The sequence below is a fragment of the Papio anubis genome, chromosome 7 (assembly GCF_008728515.1).
Source record: "Papio anubis isolate 15944 chromosome 7, Panubis1.0, whole genome shotgun sequence".
NCBI lineage: Eukaryota > Metazoa > Chordata > Mammalia > Primates > Cercopithecidae > Papio > Papio anubis.
Window position 1 is genome coordinate 69,663,670 of NC_044982.1, and position 19,011 is coordinate 69,682,680.

General features: G+C 40.9%; 1 protein-coding gene across 2 annotated transcripts in view; it reads left to right on the forward strand.

Moving 5' to 3' along the window:
- Window positions 1-19,011, forward strand: part of SLC25A21 (solute carrier family 25 member 21) — a 508,849-nt gene that overhangs the window by 300,149 nt on the left and 189,689 nt on the right. For both annotated transcript variants that reach the window (XR_002523324.2, XM_003901719.5), the window contains exon 2: window positions 244-292. Coding sequence is in view for 1 of the 2 variants with exons in the window: in XM_003901719.5 (XP_003901768.1) it covers window positions 244-292 (49 nt within the window). In the remaining variant the exon portion in view is untranslated. The remainder of the gene's footprint in view (window positions 1-243; window positions 293-19,011) is intronic.

The window sequence follows — 19,011 nt, forward strand, 5'->3', positions numbered from 1 at the left end:
CTCCAGCCCTACCTCCCTGCCAGAGCACTTGTAAGAAAGTACTCACTCACATATCTTATTCCCACTGAAATAAAATCATATTATGCTTCTGTCTTTTGCCACTAGCCTATTACTATTAGCTGTCATATTCGAAGTCCCAAGTTCTTTATCTGAACCCGCATACTCGAGAAATCGACAGGATCAAGGAAATAAGAACCAGCGTTTACATAAGTGTTTATTGGACTTTTCTTTATCATCTTTCAGGTCTTGTAGAAATTTGCCTGATGCACCCCCTAGATGTGGTGAAAACCAGGTAAGGTTCTGCATGAACAAGTTTTATTGACTTTGGCTAATATCCAAATTAAGATCTGTCAGAGCACTAAATGCTAGGACTTGTCCCAGGTCGGTAGCTTCTCTCTATAATGGCAGTTATATTTGCTTCTAAAGAAAGTACTATTTGACGGATAAAATGTGAACAGTGAAAAGCATTTCTGGATAAAGGTCATCTGAAGTATGTAATATTTTACTGCCTTTACATGACAACCATAAGGCATGATTTGTAGCTATACTGGTAATTGAGGTAAATTTATCAAAATGATGTAAAAACTAAACTTTATCCAGTGGATTATGACAGCGCATTTTCATTTGGCATTGCATAACAAATCTCTATTTAATAGTCAGTATTTTGGTATGAGACTTCAAAATTTCAAGTAAGTTTTTTACATAGTGCTTAAATAATTTATTCCTATTGCTGTTTGCCAATGCAAAATGCCATATTTTCAGGAAACTGCAAGGGCATAATATGGTCAGTGCAAGCCAGGGCAATGTATTAAATCTATTTACCAAGAAGGAAAAAAAGAAAAATAACAAAACTTTGTGGGGATAATATGATCTAGAGCATTTTTTAAAAGTTAAACCTGTGACTGAATTACTGAACTTTCTATTTTTTCAAATTGGAAGCTCTTGGAGTCTAGTGAAATTTTCCATTTATTTGCACTATATGAAACCCAAGAGCACCATGCTTAGGTTGGGGCCTAACAGCCAACAATGCTATGCAATAATGGTGGTTAAAGAAACGATTACTGCCTCAATTAGGAAATATTTGATAATTCAGGCTGGTCACTGGATGGACGTGTTACTTACTCTACCTAAAGATGCAGCGGAATCTTAGGCTGGTTGCTGAAAGCAAGAGAAGGTGACTGTGGCATGCAAAAATAGTATTACTATTCTAATAGAGGTAGAGAAGATGGGAATTTGGCTTCTGTCTTAGCTGTAGCTGCTGTAACAAAATATTATAGACTGGGTGACTTAAACAACAGACATTCATATTTACAGTTTTGGCAGATAGGAATTCCAAGATTAAGGTCTTGGTTGATTCAGTTCTTGGTGAGGGCCCTCTTCCTAACTGTAGAGGGCCTCCTTCTTGCTGTATCCTTACATGGCAGAGAGAGAAAGTTCCAGTGTCACTTCCTCTTCTTATAAAGCCATTAATCCCATCATGGGGGCAAGATCCTCATGACCTCATTTAAACCTAATCACCCCCCAAAGACCTCACCCCCAAATACCATCGCATTGTGGGTTAGGGCTTCCATGTACACATTTTGGAGGGACACAAGCATTCAGTTTGTAACAGCCTGAAATCACTAAACTCAAAGAGAAAGAAGAAAACAAGGGGCCCTGCATGGTGGCTCACGCCTGTAATCCCAGCACTTCGGGAGGCTGAGGCAGGTGGATCATCTGAGGTCAGGAGTTCGAGACCAGCGTGGCCAACATGGTGAAACCCTGTCTCTACTAAAAATACAAAAATTAGCCGGGCATGGTGGCACACCCCTGTAATCCCAGCTACTCGGGAGGCTGAGGCAGAGGAATCACTTGAACCCGGGAGGTGGAGGTTGCAGTGAGCCGAGATTGCTCCACTGCACTTCAGCTTGGGTGACAGAGCAAGACTCCGTCTCAAAAAAAAAAGAAAACCACAAATTATATTCAAATGCAAGATATGTGCACCCCTGGGCCATCTTTATTACAAGATTCCAAAACAGAAAGCAGAACTCCCTGGGATTTCCCTCTTAGATTCTGTGTTAACCTTCTTTGAGAAGCCAGATTATTGTTGCTAATCTCACTGAGAAAATAATCTTTTTCATCTGAGGGTAATTTCCTAAATTAGCAAACTGTTCCAATGAACATAGAGGAGAAATAAGAGTGATTTAATCCAGACACAATATTAGAATATGGTCACTCATTCACTCAATGCTTCATTCATCCACTCAACAGATGTGTATTGAGCATCTAGTGTGTGTGGGTTTCAGGACAGCTCTGCCCTCAGAGAGCTCACAGTCTGATTAGCTAATTGAGATCTCATCCCAATGAACTTCAAAAGCTGTATCATTTTGTTGTACTGGAATTGAACTGAAAATTTCTTGAAGTGGATATAACAAGTTACTGGGGCTTTATGTCTTTGCTACATAAATATTTTCATTAAAATGGCATTCATTCATTAGAGTTAGTCACATGACTTTGCCTAACTTCAGCGAGGAGGAAGATACAGTCCTTCCAGGTGCTCTGAAGGAGAGGGGAATTGGATACAGGGTGGTATTTGACCTGCACAATGAAAAGTATGTTGAATCAAGACTCACAATCATAGAGTAAACTGAAAGGCACAAATATGGGCAACTGACATTGCAACAGAAGTAGAATATGCAAGATTGGAAGGATTTATCACCCAGGCACTAACAGAGAGGTGACATCAAGTGGGCAGAAGCAGACCACATGTGGGAACCTCTTCACCATCACATTACACAGGAGATGACTGTGTTTCTAAATAGAAATAAATTCATACCCAGGTAAGAGTGTTGATCGTTTACAGAGTTTTAAAAATCCACTTGAAAGAGGAGTTTGGAAGTAAATTTTTAGAACCTGTTGTTATTCATTCAGCAAGAAAAAGATTAGGTACAAATAGAACCCCAAAACAAGCCTTGACTCCAAAAAGTAGATACATTTATTTTGCCATACTCCAGCAAGTGAGATATTGTGGAAAATGAGCCATTTCCATATTTGGATTAATTCAGTATACTTCTCCTTAATTAATAAAATCCAGTAAAAAAAAACTGTGACATAAGGTTTGGCTTCATGTATCCCATGCCCCACTTTGACAATGCCTGCCACAACTTAGAATACAGTACTCTCGGAATACTGTGTCATTTAAAAAGTGATCTGCTAAAATCACCAATGCTAAGTGGTTTCATGTATTATCTCTTACAGTTTATCATTTATGTTATTTATTTTAATATTTATCAAAATAGTACATGTATGTTGTATCAAATTCAAATAATACTCCAAGCCTTGTGTCAATTAAGACAGGCTAGGTTACATGGCTGTAATATCAACAACAAACTTTAAATCTCAGCAGATTACAAGAACAAAGATTTTGTGTCTGATACAACTGGGTATTTTCATCTGTCCAGGCTGCATTAACAAAATATCATAAACTGGGTAACTTATAGACAACAGAAATTGATTACTCACTGTACTGGAGGCTGAGACGTCTAAGCTCAAGGTGCTGGCAGGTTTGATGTCTGGTAAGGGCCTGTTTCCTGGTTCATAAAGGGTGCCTTCTTGCTGTGTCCTCACATGGTGAAAGAGCAAGGCATTACTCTAGGGTCTCTCTTATAAGGACACTAATCCCGTTCCTGAGGGCTGTACCCTCATGACCTCCTAAAGGTCCCACTCCTGATGCCATCACCTTGGGGGGTTGGATTTCACCATATGGATTTGTGGCGGGGGGGGGGGGGGGGCACAAACATTCAGACCATAGCCAGGGGACACTCTGCTCAGACTGAAAGAAGCTCTGTTTGAACACGTGCTCTCCCCATCCCTGTGGGAGGAAGAATACAGCTGAACGGTTTCACCCTGGTGGTTAGAGCTCTGACCACATGTGTCGTTTTCACCCAACCTATCATTAGGAACTAGCCACTTGACCACACTTAACCAGAAGGAGAAGAAATATGATACTCCTACTGGCCTGAAGGAAAGGACATGGTGTCAGTGTGCCATAGGCATGTCTTTTCCAAGCCTTGTAAGCATGAACGTCGTTCCCCTACTATGCCCTCTCCACCCACCAGTTCCCATTCCAGAGGTAAGGACCTTTGACTTTTAGCTGATTCCATTGTAATTCACTTCAACATTTCTAAATATTATACTTATACTGGTTGTATTAAGTTGAACAGTGTCCCTGCCCCAATTCGCATCCTTCCCAGAACCTCAGAAGGTGACTTTATTTGGAAACAGGGTCTTTGCAGATGTAATTATTCAACTTAAGAGGTGGTCATATGGAATAGAGTGTGCCCTAAGTCCACTATGACTGGTATTCTAAGAACAAGGAAAGAGACTCACAGAAAAAGACGTGCTGTAAAGATGGCCAAATGCCATCTTCTTTGATAGCAGAGATTAGAATTCTGTAGCTACAAGACTGTGAATACCAAAGACTGCTCACAATCCCCAGAAGCTCAGAGAGGGAGGTATGGACCAGATTCTCCTTCAGAGCTTTTAAGAGAAGCCAACACTGATGACACCTTGATTTTGGACTTCTGGACTAATGAACTGTGAAAGAATAATTTTTTGTTGTTTTAAGCCACAGGGTTTGGGGTAATTTGTGATGCAGCCCTAGGAAACTAATACACCACTCTTTCTTAATTTGTCAGCTTTAAATGTTATTTCATATGACATCTAGAATTACACGCTATCCCCATTTCCCCTTCTTACATCTGTCCCATTATTGATCCATAATCAATTGTTTGCATTATTTTTACTTCACTGCTGAACCAAGTAGTGCTCAAGGATTTATTTTTCTGGAATTAATTATTGCCTCATATTTTCATTATTTAGTTCTCTATAAGGCTATTGTTAATTGCAATGTCTTCCTAAATGTTTCTTCAGGTTCCTTTTCCCTACTATTTCCACATTGTCAAACTCTTAGCAGATAATGTGGTGGGGCTTGTTGAAGGTGGGGTTTTGGCAGTTACTTGGCTTTTTTGTTAGGTCCTCTCTCATCTCTCTTCCAATATCAAGATTTAAATGTCTTTTCTGGGGATACTGTTTCTCCAATGAAGAATCTTTCAATCAAGATTGTGTGTGTTTGAGGGTCCCACTGTTAAGGACGAAAATATTCTTGTCATCCTCTTGTTTCTGGTATGGGGTCGCTTTCCTGCCCTCCACTGCCCTCCAGTCTGAAGCTGCTCTTATACAGTCTCCAAAGAGTAAGCCTCAAGTCTTTAGGATGAGGTGGGAGAGAAAGCATACATGGACTTTCAAGCAGTGCTCTTGCTTCTGGTCATATATGCCCACTTTTCAAGTTATCTGGTACCTCCGGGGCCTGAGGCATTCCAGGGATATCCCAGGGTCTTTCCTGGCAATCCCTTCTTTAGGTACTTAGGGTGCAGCCTTCTCTGCCCTGCTAAGGCAGTGACCATTCCTCCATCCATTTCCATCTTGCAAAAATGAGTTGACATTGCATATTCACTGTTACTTCCTGCTCCATCCTCTTTGTCCCTGTGGGTTTATACTTATTTATAATTATTATTATTTTGTTGCCTGTGTTAGTCATGGCCCAACCAGGAGAATACACCCACTCTGAGTATTTGAAACTATGCAAAGTCAATGCAAGGAATTCCAGAGGTAAGGGCCTTTGACTTTTAGCTGATTCTGTGTAATTCACTTTGATATTTCTAAATATTATACTTATACTGCTTTGTATTGAGTTGAATGGTGTCCCTGCCCCAATTCTGTCCAGATTGTAGAAATGCTAAGTAGCCAGCAAAGGACTGTGAGGCAACCTAGAGATTAGCAATAGCACCACCACCCCAGGCTGAAGGGACCAAGGGAGGAGGTGGTGTTGTCAGAGCCCAGGACCTGACAACACTGCTGGAAGCTAGAATCATGGTAGGTCTGTCTAGTGGGAGATGGAGCCTCAGGACGCAGCCACTGCCTGCCTGAGGTAGAGAGGGATGGGAGAAGTCCTCTGCTTTCTCCCTTCTCTCCCTACCTTCAGAATCCCACTCACCAGTGCTCCTATTTGCTGAACCCAGGGAAGTCTGGGAAACCAGCCTTGCAGAGGTCAGCCCCTTCACTTTACAGAGCAGAGCAGGACAAGGCAGGAGTGAGAAACTGATTTGAAGATAAGCAGAATGGGGACTGACATACTGTTGTTTTTGAAGAGTTTGGAGAAAGCACTAAGAGAAACATGCATTTTCAGTTCAGCATATTGAATTGCCAAGAGTCTTTCTTCAAACACACTTTGTATTTTAAAAGGTGGTTAGAAATTATCATGGATACATATTTTATGGCAAGATTCCAGGCACTGTGGCACTTAATATAGGAAAAAAGTTTATTCTGCTCCATGCAAATATGGCACCAGGGATAGACCTACTGTTAGCAGAGGCCAGCCGCATGACAAGTGTTGTGTTCTAAGGGTCCCCAGCTCATTTTAGCAGAGGATATTTGACTAAGAAGCTGTACATATGGCAGTTATGTAGAATCAAGGTCTCCTTTGAGAACCTCCCCAGAGACATGTATATATATATTGTTTTATAGTTCTGTTTATACACAAACAGAGCTGTGTGTACAATTGTGAGTGGACCCCTCATTAAGAACCTATGGCTACAAATGACAAAAGACCCCATTCACTTGTATAGCTAGGAAGGCCAAAGGGTAGTTTCTGGCTTCATACTTTCTAGTAGTTCAAATAAAATAATCTTTAATTATACTTCTCTGATATACTCTCTTTCTCCCTCTCTCCCTCCTTTTCTCCAGCTATCCTTTTCTTATATAGGCTCCATTTTGGGGTAGCTTCTCTCATTTGGCACTAGATAGCCTTGGCAGCTTCAAGCTTACATGGTCCTTGGGGTTTGTGTGTGTGTGGTTAATAGTTTTGGCGCTAGAGTTAGGCTGCCTAGGTTCAAATCCTGTCTCCTCCACTCATTACCTATGTGACCACATTACCTATGTGACCAAGTTACATAACTCCTCTGTGCCTTAGTTTCCTCATATTTAAATAGGAACAATAATGGTATCCACATTATTATGAAAAATAAATGAGCATACACACACACACACACACACACACAAAAGCATGATGTTTAATCCTGGGTTAAAAAAATGGGGGGAATACTAAGACAAATGGAGTCTACAGGGTAATGAAGAAACCTGAGAGAGGATACAAGTGTGGGAGGAGGAAGTGTTTTACTATGCAGTCAAGCAGTTTCAAGTTTCTAAGCCACAAGACTTATGTGTTATGTAAGCACTACATTCAAATCCTTCCTCAGCAAGGTGTTTGCAAGTAGAGCATCCTTCTGGGCAGAAGAGCCTTGGTTTAGTGTCTGTGTTCCTGCTGGCCTCATGCCACACATCATGTTGGGGCTGTGTGCTGACATTATTCAGTATCCTATAGAGCAAGCACCGTGCCTTGCCTTCAGGAGGTGCCCAGTGAATGCTGTTGAAGAAATGAGTATTTGGTAATAATCAAAATAATAACCTCAATAGTTCTATAGCCAAACTGAAATGTCTATAAAGTGCATAATAGGTAGTCTTCATTGTGTCGTCTTCATTGAAAAAGGGAAGATTTCATGAAAAAGTGGGAATTTAGAATCTGTTAAGATAAAAAGGGAGATATTACTTGACAGGATGGTGCGCAAAAGATTACAAGCCTATGGTGGAGTTTCAAGGACTGGATTGGGAAATAACTAGGTAATGTAAGAAGTTTCCCATTAGCTGTGCCTGCAGCAGAGGTGGGTGGACTAAGTGGGGAGAGGGATCGAGGGTGCTGAGGGAGCGTGTGGAACAAGCTTTGAGATGGGAAGTGAAAGCCCAGACTCTGTCTAGAACAGCGCTGGCTAATTGAAACAAAATGCACCACACACATGTAATCTTAAGGTTTCTAAGGACCACATTTAAGGAAGTAAAAATGAAATAGGTAAAATTAATTCTAATAATAAATCCAATTTAACCTCATAGATTCAAAATATTACCATAGCAACATGTTAATCAACATAAAAACTATGAATATTTTCCGTTCTTTTGTTTTTCATACAAAGTCTTTGAAATCTGGTGCCTATTTTACACGTAGAGCACATCTCAATATTGACTAATAAGCCACATTTCAAATGCTCCATAGCCACATGGGGCTAGAGGTCCCTGGGTTAGACAGCACAAGCCTAGAATGCAATGTGAAAAGGAAGGTCTTTACAGAGAAGAAGGACAGAGTCCAGTGGTTCTTTCCTAAGAATACTCTTGCTTGGAATGAGTTGATAGTTGCAAATAAGCAAGGTCCTAGGTGGGGGTAATTTTGCTACATGGCATTTCAAGGTTTGTACCTGTGTGGAGAAAGTAGCATTTGAAAGCCCCAAGGATTTATGGAAGTCACAATCTGAGAGAGTTGTAGCTTATATCCCTTTCATATTTTTAATCCCAGGAAAGGAAATGGCCTATTGTGCTTCAGGAAGAAAGAATTACTGAGGTGTTTCTTCTGTTTTACCCTGAATCATTTTTTAATCATTTTTGTTTTCAGCTTTGAACAGAGCATAAATCAGGTGCATACTACATAAACTGTCAACCCTACAAGGACTGATCTTTTTAAAAGTGCCCCAAAGGCACAGCAGTGGGCCTGTAGTTCCAGCTTGTCAGAGGGCTGAGGCAGGATTGCTTGAGGCCAGGAGTTCTAGAGCAACCGAGGGCAACATCGCAACACCCCATCTCTAAAAATGAAAAGAAACATTTTTAAAGCAGCCCCTGTCAAATACCTCAAAGAACTGGAGAGCATATTTTCTGGTGGTGCTGGGGAATGGGGGCATTTTCACATCTGCTTATAGATATACAGTTAAAGACTAGTGGTGAGTGGACAGGCCAGTGCATACTTTGGCTGTCATCCTTCTCACCCCCCATCAGGACTTAACTTACACTAAGAAATATTTTCATACTTCTCTCAAAACATATTAATCACTAGGTGAAGTCCGAAGACTCACATGGGTTGAAAATTTGGCATCCACGTGTTGTTATATATGCACTTATGGGGCTTTTACTCCATCTGTGGAGACTGATTTACATTCTCTATTGGTGGCTCCCAAACCCCAGACTTCTGAATCAGAAACTCTAGGGGTGGGTCCTACCAATATTTATGTTTAACAACCTCCCGGGTGGTTCTTATGCAGCGTACCCAGACTGGTCACTGGGTCAGCCTTTGGGAACCACTGCTGAATACCCTGTAGGCAGTTTCGCAAAAAGTCACATAAAGAATTCCTTTTTTTTTCTTAAGTGTTGAACCGTTCCTTAACCTATGATTCTCATTGGTTTTATTTATGTAAACTGCTGCTTTGTTCGCCGTGAGTAGAAGTGGAAGGACAAAACGGTTGCATTGCAGAACTTGTTCCGTGGGTTTTGAGAGCAATATGGAAATATATTATCCACAGCCAGAAACAACACATTCTGTCCTACTGAGTGGGGTACTGGGGCAGAAATCATCACCAGGAGATGGGAGAGGAGCGAGTATATTGGTTGTTACAGAGGGAAGGTAAATGGCTCTGATGGGTGAAAATGATTTAGAGGCATAAGCCCACCACAAACTTTATTAAAAAGAGAAACCTGAGGATGGGGTATGGAGAGGCTGCTTTGTGGGGAGCCCAGCAGAGAGTGTGAAGCCAGGGTCTGGGAAGCATCCACTACCTCCTCTAGCAGGGAGGAGGGGAAACAGTCATGAGCTTTAAAGTGAATGCTTAATTTAGAGGTTGGAGAGGGGACGCTGGGCCATGAGAACAGTGGGTGGAAACATGGAATGAAGTCTCTTTTCCCCAGTAGATCCGAGAGAGAGAGAGAGACGGGGGGGAAGGGAAAGAAAGAAAGAAGGAAGGAAAAGAAAGGAATCTTCTTAAAATGGGGAGAGAATACAAGGAAAAGTTAGGATGGGGTATAGACAAGAGGCAGTAGAACCTATAGGATTCAAAAATAAATAAATAACAGAGCAGCTGGGAAGGTTATTTCCATATGTTAATGATTTGCCCGTGGTATAAAACATTAAGATCTCATTCAGGGTTAGAACATGGTTATGCCTGATTTCTCACCATGGATAGAAATTCAGGGCTAGACCACTGTCATGGCTTGTTTCTAACCATGGATAGAATGTGTCTGAAGTAAAACAAACACAGAGTAGAACCACAGTTTTATAAACTATATTTTTATTGGGATTTTGTCATGTAGCTAAATCAATCCATGGCAACATATAATGGTGTGGAATGGTTACAGGATCCCCAAATACATTGTGAGTGCAACTTCAACTTTGCTTTTGAAGTTGCATGACCATAATAGGGTTTCTCTGGGATTTGTTTTACTTAACTGAAATGTCTTTTTGTAATTTCTGAGCCCAAGCAAGAAAGTACTGCATAGTGGGTGGACCACAACACTGTATTGATTAAGTCATTCTTTTCCTTGCAGTCATTAGTAAAGATTTTGTTTAATAACATAATCAAATAAAAACAGGGCACAAGATGGGTAACATATTTGGAAGGAATAGAGGTGCCAGTTGGCCAGGCTCTGCTTGGCACATTGTAGAGCTGCAGTGAATTATGTGGTTTTAAATGAATTAATATGTGCTTTAAAATGCCACTTGCTCCAACCTAAGTACTTTAATACAAATTAAATTCATCATTGCCTATGAGTTCATAGCAAACTTTGAAAGGTCTCACATTTGTATAATGACTAATATAACCTAGGAATGACCCTAAAACGAAGAGAAAATAATCTTATTTTTTGCACTATTACAGAAAGCTGCATGTCTACACTCTAGATGTATGGGACCCTCTGGAGAAAGGCAGAGGGTTTGGGGATGATAGACCATGGCCCTGTGAAGAGATTTCATTGATATTACTTCTGAGATTTTTACTTTGATAATGTTCCGCCTCTCTTTGGAATAGCAAGGGTTGTAGCCAAACTCTGGAAAGCTCAGAAGAGTCCACAGTAGAAAGTCTTGCCCCTGCATCTTTCTCACATGTTGGAGGTCCTCCCAGTGAACACAGACCCAGGCCCTAGGCCGGGTTGGCTGCAATAACCGCCTTATCCATAGGGAGTGCTCCACGCACGCCCACTTCTGCTGCTATGGCGACCCAGTAAAAAGGAGGAGCTGAAGGATTCATTGCCCGAGGCATTGGGGAAAACAATTGGTCCCAAAGATTATGTGCAGAAGAATCTTGCTGCCATAGACTGAAATTATTTTTTAATCTTATTAATAAGGAGAAAATCCTCTTTTAAAAAAATCCAGTCAGTTCTCCCCACATAAAATAACAAAATTCTATTATGTTAAATCAACTGTAACTCACTTTATAATCTGGAAAGGCTGTTTCTAAATTTATTTATTTATTTTTTTGTAAATGGAATTCTTTTTAAAATCACTCCCTAGAGGAACAAGCTATTTTTATGACTCACATTGCAGAACCTTTGTAAAGCGTGTAATCTCTCTTTAATTTGTATTTTGTCTAAATTTTAAAAATAAAGATTTAGTGTTTGTATAGAGTACAGTAGCTATTATTCCTCGACTAATTAAATGGTCTTAGAGGATTGTCCCTTAGCTAATACGGAAAGGTGTGTTCTGTTTGGATACTTCTTGCTTCTTTTCCCTGCTTAACTGCAAAGCCTGAGGATGAGAAGGAAGAGCAACAGTGCATTCTTCATGCCTGTCAGTGGGGTTCTCCAGACATCTTTTTTTCTCTTTTTTAAGCTGAGATGTAAATAATTCTTAAATGGCCTTCTTATCTTTGTCATGGGAAACTGAATTATTTCTAAAATGAGCATCAGCATGATGACTATTTCCTTCGTTCCTCCCCCCAGTCCCCGTTCAGGGTTTTACCTCAACTGCTTTTAAATTTCCAGCAATTTCATTAATCTACTTATTTAGCCAATGCCTATCACAAGTTTCCCTATGAGATAGTTTGCATAAGCTATAGCTTAGATTCCAATTTGGGATTACTATAATATGACTATATAATATGCAAATAAAATAAATTGATATGAGATTATTTTGAATTAAAAACAAATGGGATATTTTTCAGTGTTTCTTATGCCATGATAAACTTTTCTCAGATAATCTCCTTTTTTAAAAAATTATACTTTAAGTTCTGGAATACAAGTGCAGAACATGCAGGTTTGTTACATAGGTATACACAGGCCATGGTGGTTTGCTGCACCCATCAACCCATCATCTACATTAGGTATTTCTCCTAATGCTATTCCTCCCCTAGCTCCACAGCCCCCAACAGGCCCCAGTGTGTGATGTTCCCCTCCCCATGTCCATGTGTTCTCATTGTTCAACTGCCACATATGAGTGAGAACATGTAGTGTTTGGTTTTCTGTTCCTGTGTTCGTTTGCTGAGAAGGATGGTTTCCAGCTTCATCCATGGCCCTGCAAAGCACATGAACTCATTATTTTTTTATGGCTGCATAGTATTCCATGATGTATAGGTGCAACATTTTCTTAGTCCAGTCTGTCACTGATGGGCATTTGGGTTGGTTCCAAGTCTTTGCTATTGTGAACAGTGCTGCAATAAACACATGTGTACATGTGTCTTTATAGTAGAATGATTTCTAATCCTTTGGGTGTATACCCAGTAATGGGATGGCTGGGTCAAATGGTATTTCTGGTTCTAGATCCTTGAGGAGTTGCCACACCGTCTTCCACAATGGCTGAACTAGTTTATAGTCAACCAACTGTACCCACCAACAATGTAAAAGTGTTCCTATTTCTCCACATCCTCTACAGCATCTGTTGTTTCCCGAATTTTTAATGATCACCATTCTAACTGGTGTGAGATGGTATCTCATTGTGGTTTTGATTTGCATTTCTCTAATGACCAGTGATGATGAGCTTTTTTTCATGTGTTTGTTGGCCACATAAATGTCTTCTTTTGAGAACTCTCAGTTCATATCCTTCACACACTTTTTGATGGGGTTGTTTGTTTTTTTGTTTAAGTTCCTTGTAGATTCTATGTGTTAGCCCTTGTTCAGATGGATAACCTCCTATTTTAAGGACACATTTTTGGAGGGAGAATTTGGAACTAATACCATGCCTATTTTCAATGCTTATTCAAGGTCTATCTGAGATTAGCTCTAGCTCAAAATTCAAGAAGTAAAGCAAAAGTTCAAAATGTTTGTTGTTTATTTTGCTATTGTAACAGTTTTAAAAACATTTTCTAGTTAAGCTCTAAGAAATCTGCCATCAGTGAAAGTAAAATTATCTTTATCCAGAGTGTTTGCTCCTTAGCTGCCTCCATAAAGAGCAGGTACCTGTCTCAAAAGGGCCGAAATAGTCCTGAAAAGTCATATGCCATGTGCACTTTAGGATTCTTACTTGGGCTCTCCCTGCAGCGTGAGAAGACCTGAAAGTGTTGAGAAAGAGGCTGCTGGAGAGGGGAAAACTCTAACTGTGAGCTGAACCTTAGAACCTCAGGCCAGGCCCATGGGAAAGCTGCTTTTGATTTGAGCATATGGGAATCAAGCTGAATGAAATCTAAATTGTTGAGATTCTAGCACAGCAGAAGGCTATGGCTATCATGAATATTCTAGAAGGTTGTTTTTCCTTTCTGTGAATCAAGAGTAAAATCATAAGTTTCTTTAGACAAACACATTTGAGGCTGATAATGTAATATCATAACTGTGAACCTTGACCAAAAATTGATAAAAAGTGCTTAGCATTCTTGGAAAATCGATTAGTTCTCAGAATATTCTTGTTGAGGTGGCTAAAATAGCCTTATGCTTTTGCCTTGCAGTCAGGGCACAGCTGAGATTTAGTTTTGACATAATGAAGAAGTTTGCAAGATGATAAATAGAGCTGGATGCAAGTCTGCATACTCTGGGCCAAGTTCTTACAGGATAAATTTTTCCCATTTGGGGGTTATTGAATAATATTTTCTTCAGTGAAACTTTTGTGAGAGCTTAATAGGTTACATACTTCTCTATTATAGCAAAAACCACACAAAATTATTGTGGATATCATCCATTTTTGGTAATCAAAATCTATCTGGGATATGCATTTCTGTTTTTTATGAAATAATACAACATTGTGATGAACTTCTCACTATATGATCCAACTCAGTACTTCCAAATACTCTCAGAAAAATATACACTTTAGAATTTCTTATCTCTGTATTTGTGTTCTTTTAAATTTTGAAAAGTAAACAGTACACATTAGAAAAAAGTTTGACTTTTTCCTAAGATGCTGTCCTAAAGTGAGAACTGGTTAGAATTCTGACCCAGTTTCATTTAGAAAGGTCAGGCAAGCAGACATGATTACTTTGAGAACAGGCTGTCAGTGTCCAGGGGGAGTGTAATTAACACAGATCCTCTAAGGCGATGGATCATGTGGGAAGACACATGCACTGAAGACTGGAGACCAGCGTTCTAGTTCAGTGCTGTTGGCCCCACCATGCGAGTCAGTGGAGCTGCTCTGGGACTTCACTCCCCAACCTGGAAACTGAGGGCATTTCCCTACATGGACTTGGAGGCTTCTTCTAATCTGATATTCTGTTTCCAAGGCAGTGTTTTCATTGTTTAAAAATAAAGTGATTGCAAGTACGTATCTGGCAGTGGGGTGTCTCTTCTCCTTTAATGCCCCGAGCTCTCTCCTGCCTCAGGACCTGTGTTCTTGGAATCCCTTCTTCCTGGAGTGACTGGCTTCTTCTCGACCTTCATACCTCAGCTCAGCTGTCATCTCCTCAGAGAAACTTCTCTGGCTGCTCCATCTCCAGTGGCCTCCTGTGTGTCTCTCATTTTTTTCATTACCTTATTTGGCTTTGTCTTAATCTTCTGATCTCATCAAAGTTATTTATTTGTGTACACGTTAACTGTTTTGCCCACTTCCATTGGAGTGTAGGCTTCCTAAAGGCAAGGGGCCTTCCTTCTTTTATTCATATATATATGTATATGCAGTGTCTACAAGAGTGTTGAGCACAAAGTAGGTGCTCAATAAACACTTGGTGAATGAATGATTGAATAAATGTCATTTAAAATGGGCAAAGCATGTGTATTTTCAAATTATGTATTTGGAAAAATAAAACACAAACGCACTAAGCCTGTTTTTACTATCATGAGCCAGGTTTCACACAGGATCAATTCACAGATTTTTTTTTTATATTTATTTGGCTACTTAGTAATCTGGGCATTTTATAAAGCCTAAGTTGCATTTGTGTGGTTTTACACCACAGAGAATGAGACATGATATTTATATATTCACTGTGTGTCAGTGAATTTTCCAGGATCTGTGCACCAGCTGCCCCTGTACTTATTCTGATACCTACAAACTGTCATCTGGACCCAGGATAGTTGAGCCTCTCCCAGTCCTGTTCATTGTCAGCTAAGGTTCGAGCCTCTTAACTCCAGGCTAGTGCATGAATGACCCTCTACCCTAGACTAGGAAGAGAAGACTCGCCCTCCTGGACAGTGCTTGGATGGGTGGCTTGATACTGGTGACAAGTGGGCTTCATGAGCCCAGCCTGGATGCTCCTTGAGGAAATGTTTTTAGTGCACACAATATCTTACTTTTACTTGCACAACTCATGAAGTACTTATTTATTTTTAAGGAATCATGCCAAATGGAGTAGGCAGAGTCTGTTGCATTCCTGAATGTAGTTCTTTTTGTTAGCTTAGTAGATTGGCCTCTCATTGAATTAAAAGATGTAGAAATCTTTTTATCAAGAATTTTAGTTATCTTAAGCATTTTCTTTTTAAAAGACAATCAGGATTAGCAGAGTAGTGGTGTCAAGCAGGGTTCCAGCTTCACTTTAAAACAAAAATAATGCATAACTTCAAAAGTTACATTTTCCAGCCTTTTCTTCTGAAATCTGAAAAAGAAAAGGAAAGGGAGAGATTTTTTTAAGAAAATGTTAACCACAACTTCTGAAGAGATAATCCTGGAATAACTTTTGGATCAAATGAGAGTTTCTATTTCCTTGTTACATTGAAAACCGAAGTCGATTATTTATTTGATTTCCTCTTAGTACTAAAACTCATGTTAAATAGAAAGGAAAAAGATATGACCCTAAAATTTATCTTCAGGTTGAAGAATTGGAAAAGAGCTATTGTTTTATATTTTGATTTCCCAGAGTGTGAGAAAACTGTCCCTGTATAGATGCTTGCCAAGTTCTGAGAGAACACTTAAGAGTGTTTTTGGGTAGCACAGGGAGATAGTCAGGGTCTTGTATGCGGGTGTTCCGGGTTTCAAACGGTAACAGGGGAATGGGAGAAAAGAGGAAAGCGTTCCCAAATCAAACATAACTCTCAGGAAATGAGCCAGAACACCTGGGAGAGGTCAGGGGTCAGAAAATACAAACTCAGGGTTCAATATTTTGCTCTCATCACACAAAAGAAAATGGGTCATAGACGGTGGACAGAAGAAAATCTGGGATTTTATAGAAAAGTTAGGAACTAAGAATCCTGTCATTCTAATGTCATTCTGTCATTCTCCCATGACTCTATGATGTTTCAAAAAATATTTTCAGAATTGAGGCCGACACTTTCTGGTGGTTTCTTGTTGCTTAAACATCAGGTTGAGAAGTTATTTATCTCTTTCTCTCAACTCCCAGAGGTTCACTTCTGAGAACCTTCTGAGGCAATTGTTTGGCCAGTGCTTACAAGGCTCTGGAGGGTGGGGGTAGGGGTGGTCCAGCAGGCAGAGATGGAGACACCACAGCCCTGAATCATGGTTCATTCACTTCTGGGGAGAGAAAAGAGGTTTTGCAAACGTTACTTCATGGGACCTCCTAGGGAAAGAGGGTGTTTTTTCCATCTCATTTCCCAACTCTAAGTTCTCTGAAATCGACTTGATTTTTGCCAGGTGTCAAATTATAACCCTTCTTGTCAACCACAAATGACTAATGACTAATGATTAGCCTAATGACTATGCAATGTTTGAAACTCACATTCACATTTTAACTTACTGTCTGTATTGTGTTTTCATTAATCGTGAAAAAAAAAATTCCCCTTCAAAGCCAATAAAAACAAAGTTTCACTTACAATTGTTGACCCTATAGGTGCTCGAGGAGAAACAAGATGGGGGCTGCGGCCGGCCCATCTTCAGGCCTGCGGCCTCAGCCCAGCAAATGACGCCAATGCCCCTCTCCTGGGGAGAGTTAAGTGATGTCAGCACCTCTGGGCAGAGTAATATTTGACCCTTAAACTGCTTCATACAAGCAGCTGTTTTCCTCTTTCCACCATTCCCTGAAGGACGCAGGAGGGCTGAAATATCTGATACTCCTTTTCATCACTAGCGATAAAGTAAATTTAAAACTTGAATGAAATGATGACCACTTTGCTCACTGGTCATTTAGCGATAGGTAATGATTCTCAAAAGCCTCGGCATGATTTTCTTTTCTTTATGTTTTGTGGAAAGGGGGCAAGGTCTCAGCAAGTTTTCTCCATATTTACGCCTGGCCCCCAATGTGTGTCTTGAGAGCTCATAAAAACAAATCTGCCTCTCAGCCGGGCAGTCAGTAATGGGATCTGGAGCCTCTCTCTGCAAGGTCACCTGTTTAAATAGAGACTCCCGCAGTGCTGCCTGAAAGGTGTTTCCATCGGAGGGTTGCTCGCCGGCTCCCTTGGTGTTTAGGAAGTGAGCTTCCAGTGTTGGGCCTGCCCTCCAGAGGGGTCTTCCCATTGCAGGGCTCCACTGCAGCTGAGGCTAAGAAACGCTTGAGACCCAAACCCAGGCAGACTAGACCCCAGGTCTAAGATAAAGCATGTCTTAGGCTTTAAATACAACAAATTCCCTTTAAAATAAAAACTGGACTTTATTCCATTTGGCTACTAGAGTGTATTCTAGAGTCAAACAGTGGTAAATGTGAAAAGGCCCGTGGAAATATGAGGGCTGTAAAAATCGTTGCAGAAAAAGATGCCAAGCATTGTTTGCAGGAATTAAATGTCCTTTTGCACCATCAGTGAGCTTCCTTGGATGACACAGCAGACAGTGTTCCCAAATTACATGAAAAGAAAGCAAGCCAGATATTCGTGTCAACCGTAGCTCTCATTCGTTCTTTCTGTCTGACTGCACATTTTCTATGTGGGATGTGATTCCAGGCTCCATAGATATGTCTCCTTCATGCCCCTCCACCCTACAATCAAGCCCAGTTCCTGCCTCATTCAGATTCTAGCAGAATTGCTCAATGGCTAGCCCTTATGTGCCAGCCTCTGCTGTACCAGCAACGTGCCAGGGTGTGGGGGTCCCGGGACTTCCACTCATCACTCACACACGTGTCTGGCACAGACCTAACTAGCTCCTCTCCAGGGTGATGGCAGTGGCCCCCTTTCCACTGGCCTCTCTCTGTCTAAGGAGAAAGCAGTCAGTGGGAGATCACCAAGCACTCTCTGGGATCTTGGCTTTGGCCAACCCCAAGTAGGGTTGTCCTCCCCAGTCCCCACTCCCAGAGTGAGCAGTCTCCAGAATCACCATTACTCCTCCTCCCTTACAAGCCATGTCTGAGCTACCAGGACTTAACGCTCAAGATCCAGATCAGGACTGGCCTGACCGCTTTGGAATCAAAGAATGAGGTCAAGATAGAAACAATATACAGAAAGACAAGCTCAAGAAAGGGAGAGCAAACAAAGCCGGCAGTTCCTGGTTGGGGTCATAAAGCGCCTACTTCCTTTACGGACCAACAATAAACAGAGTCAGTCACCAATCAGTAAACATTCCTCGCCTGAGGAGCGAGAATTTGTGTTCAAAGACACCAGATTGGATGCCGACTTCCCCACCCTGCTTTTCCCTTCCCCCAGTGTAATGGAGATCCTCCTAAACAAGACCTCTTTCTTGGTAAGGTTAACCAGGGTTTCTCAGCCTCGACTCTATCGACACTTTGGCCCAGATAATTCTTTGTTGCAAGGGCCCGTCTGGAGCATTGGAGAATGTTTTAGCAGGATCTCAGGCCTCTACTCAACACTGCAGGTTTCTGTACACTGTCGGTCTCTTAGCGGGTGTCATCTGAACTGTATGACCATCCCTGGTTTCCTTTTGTT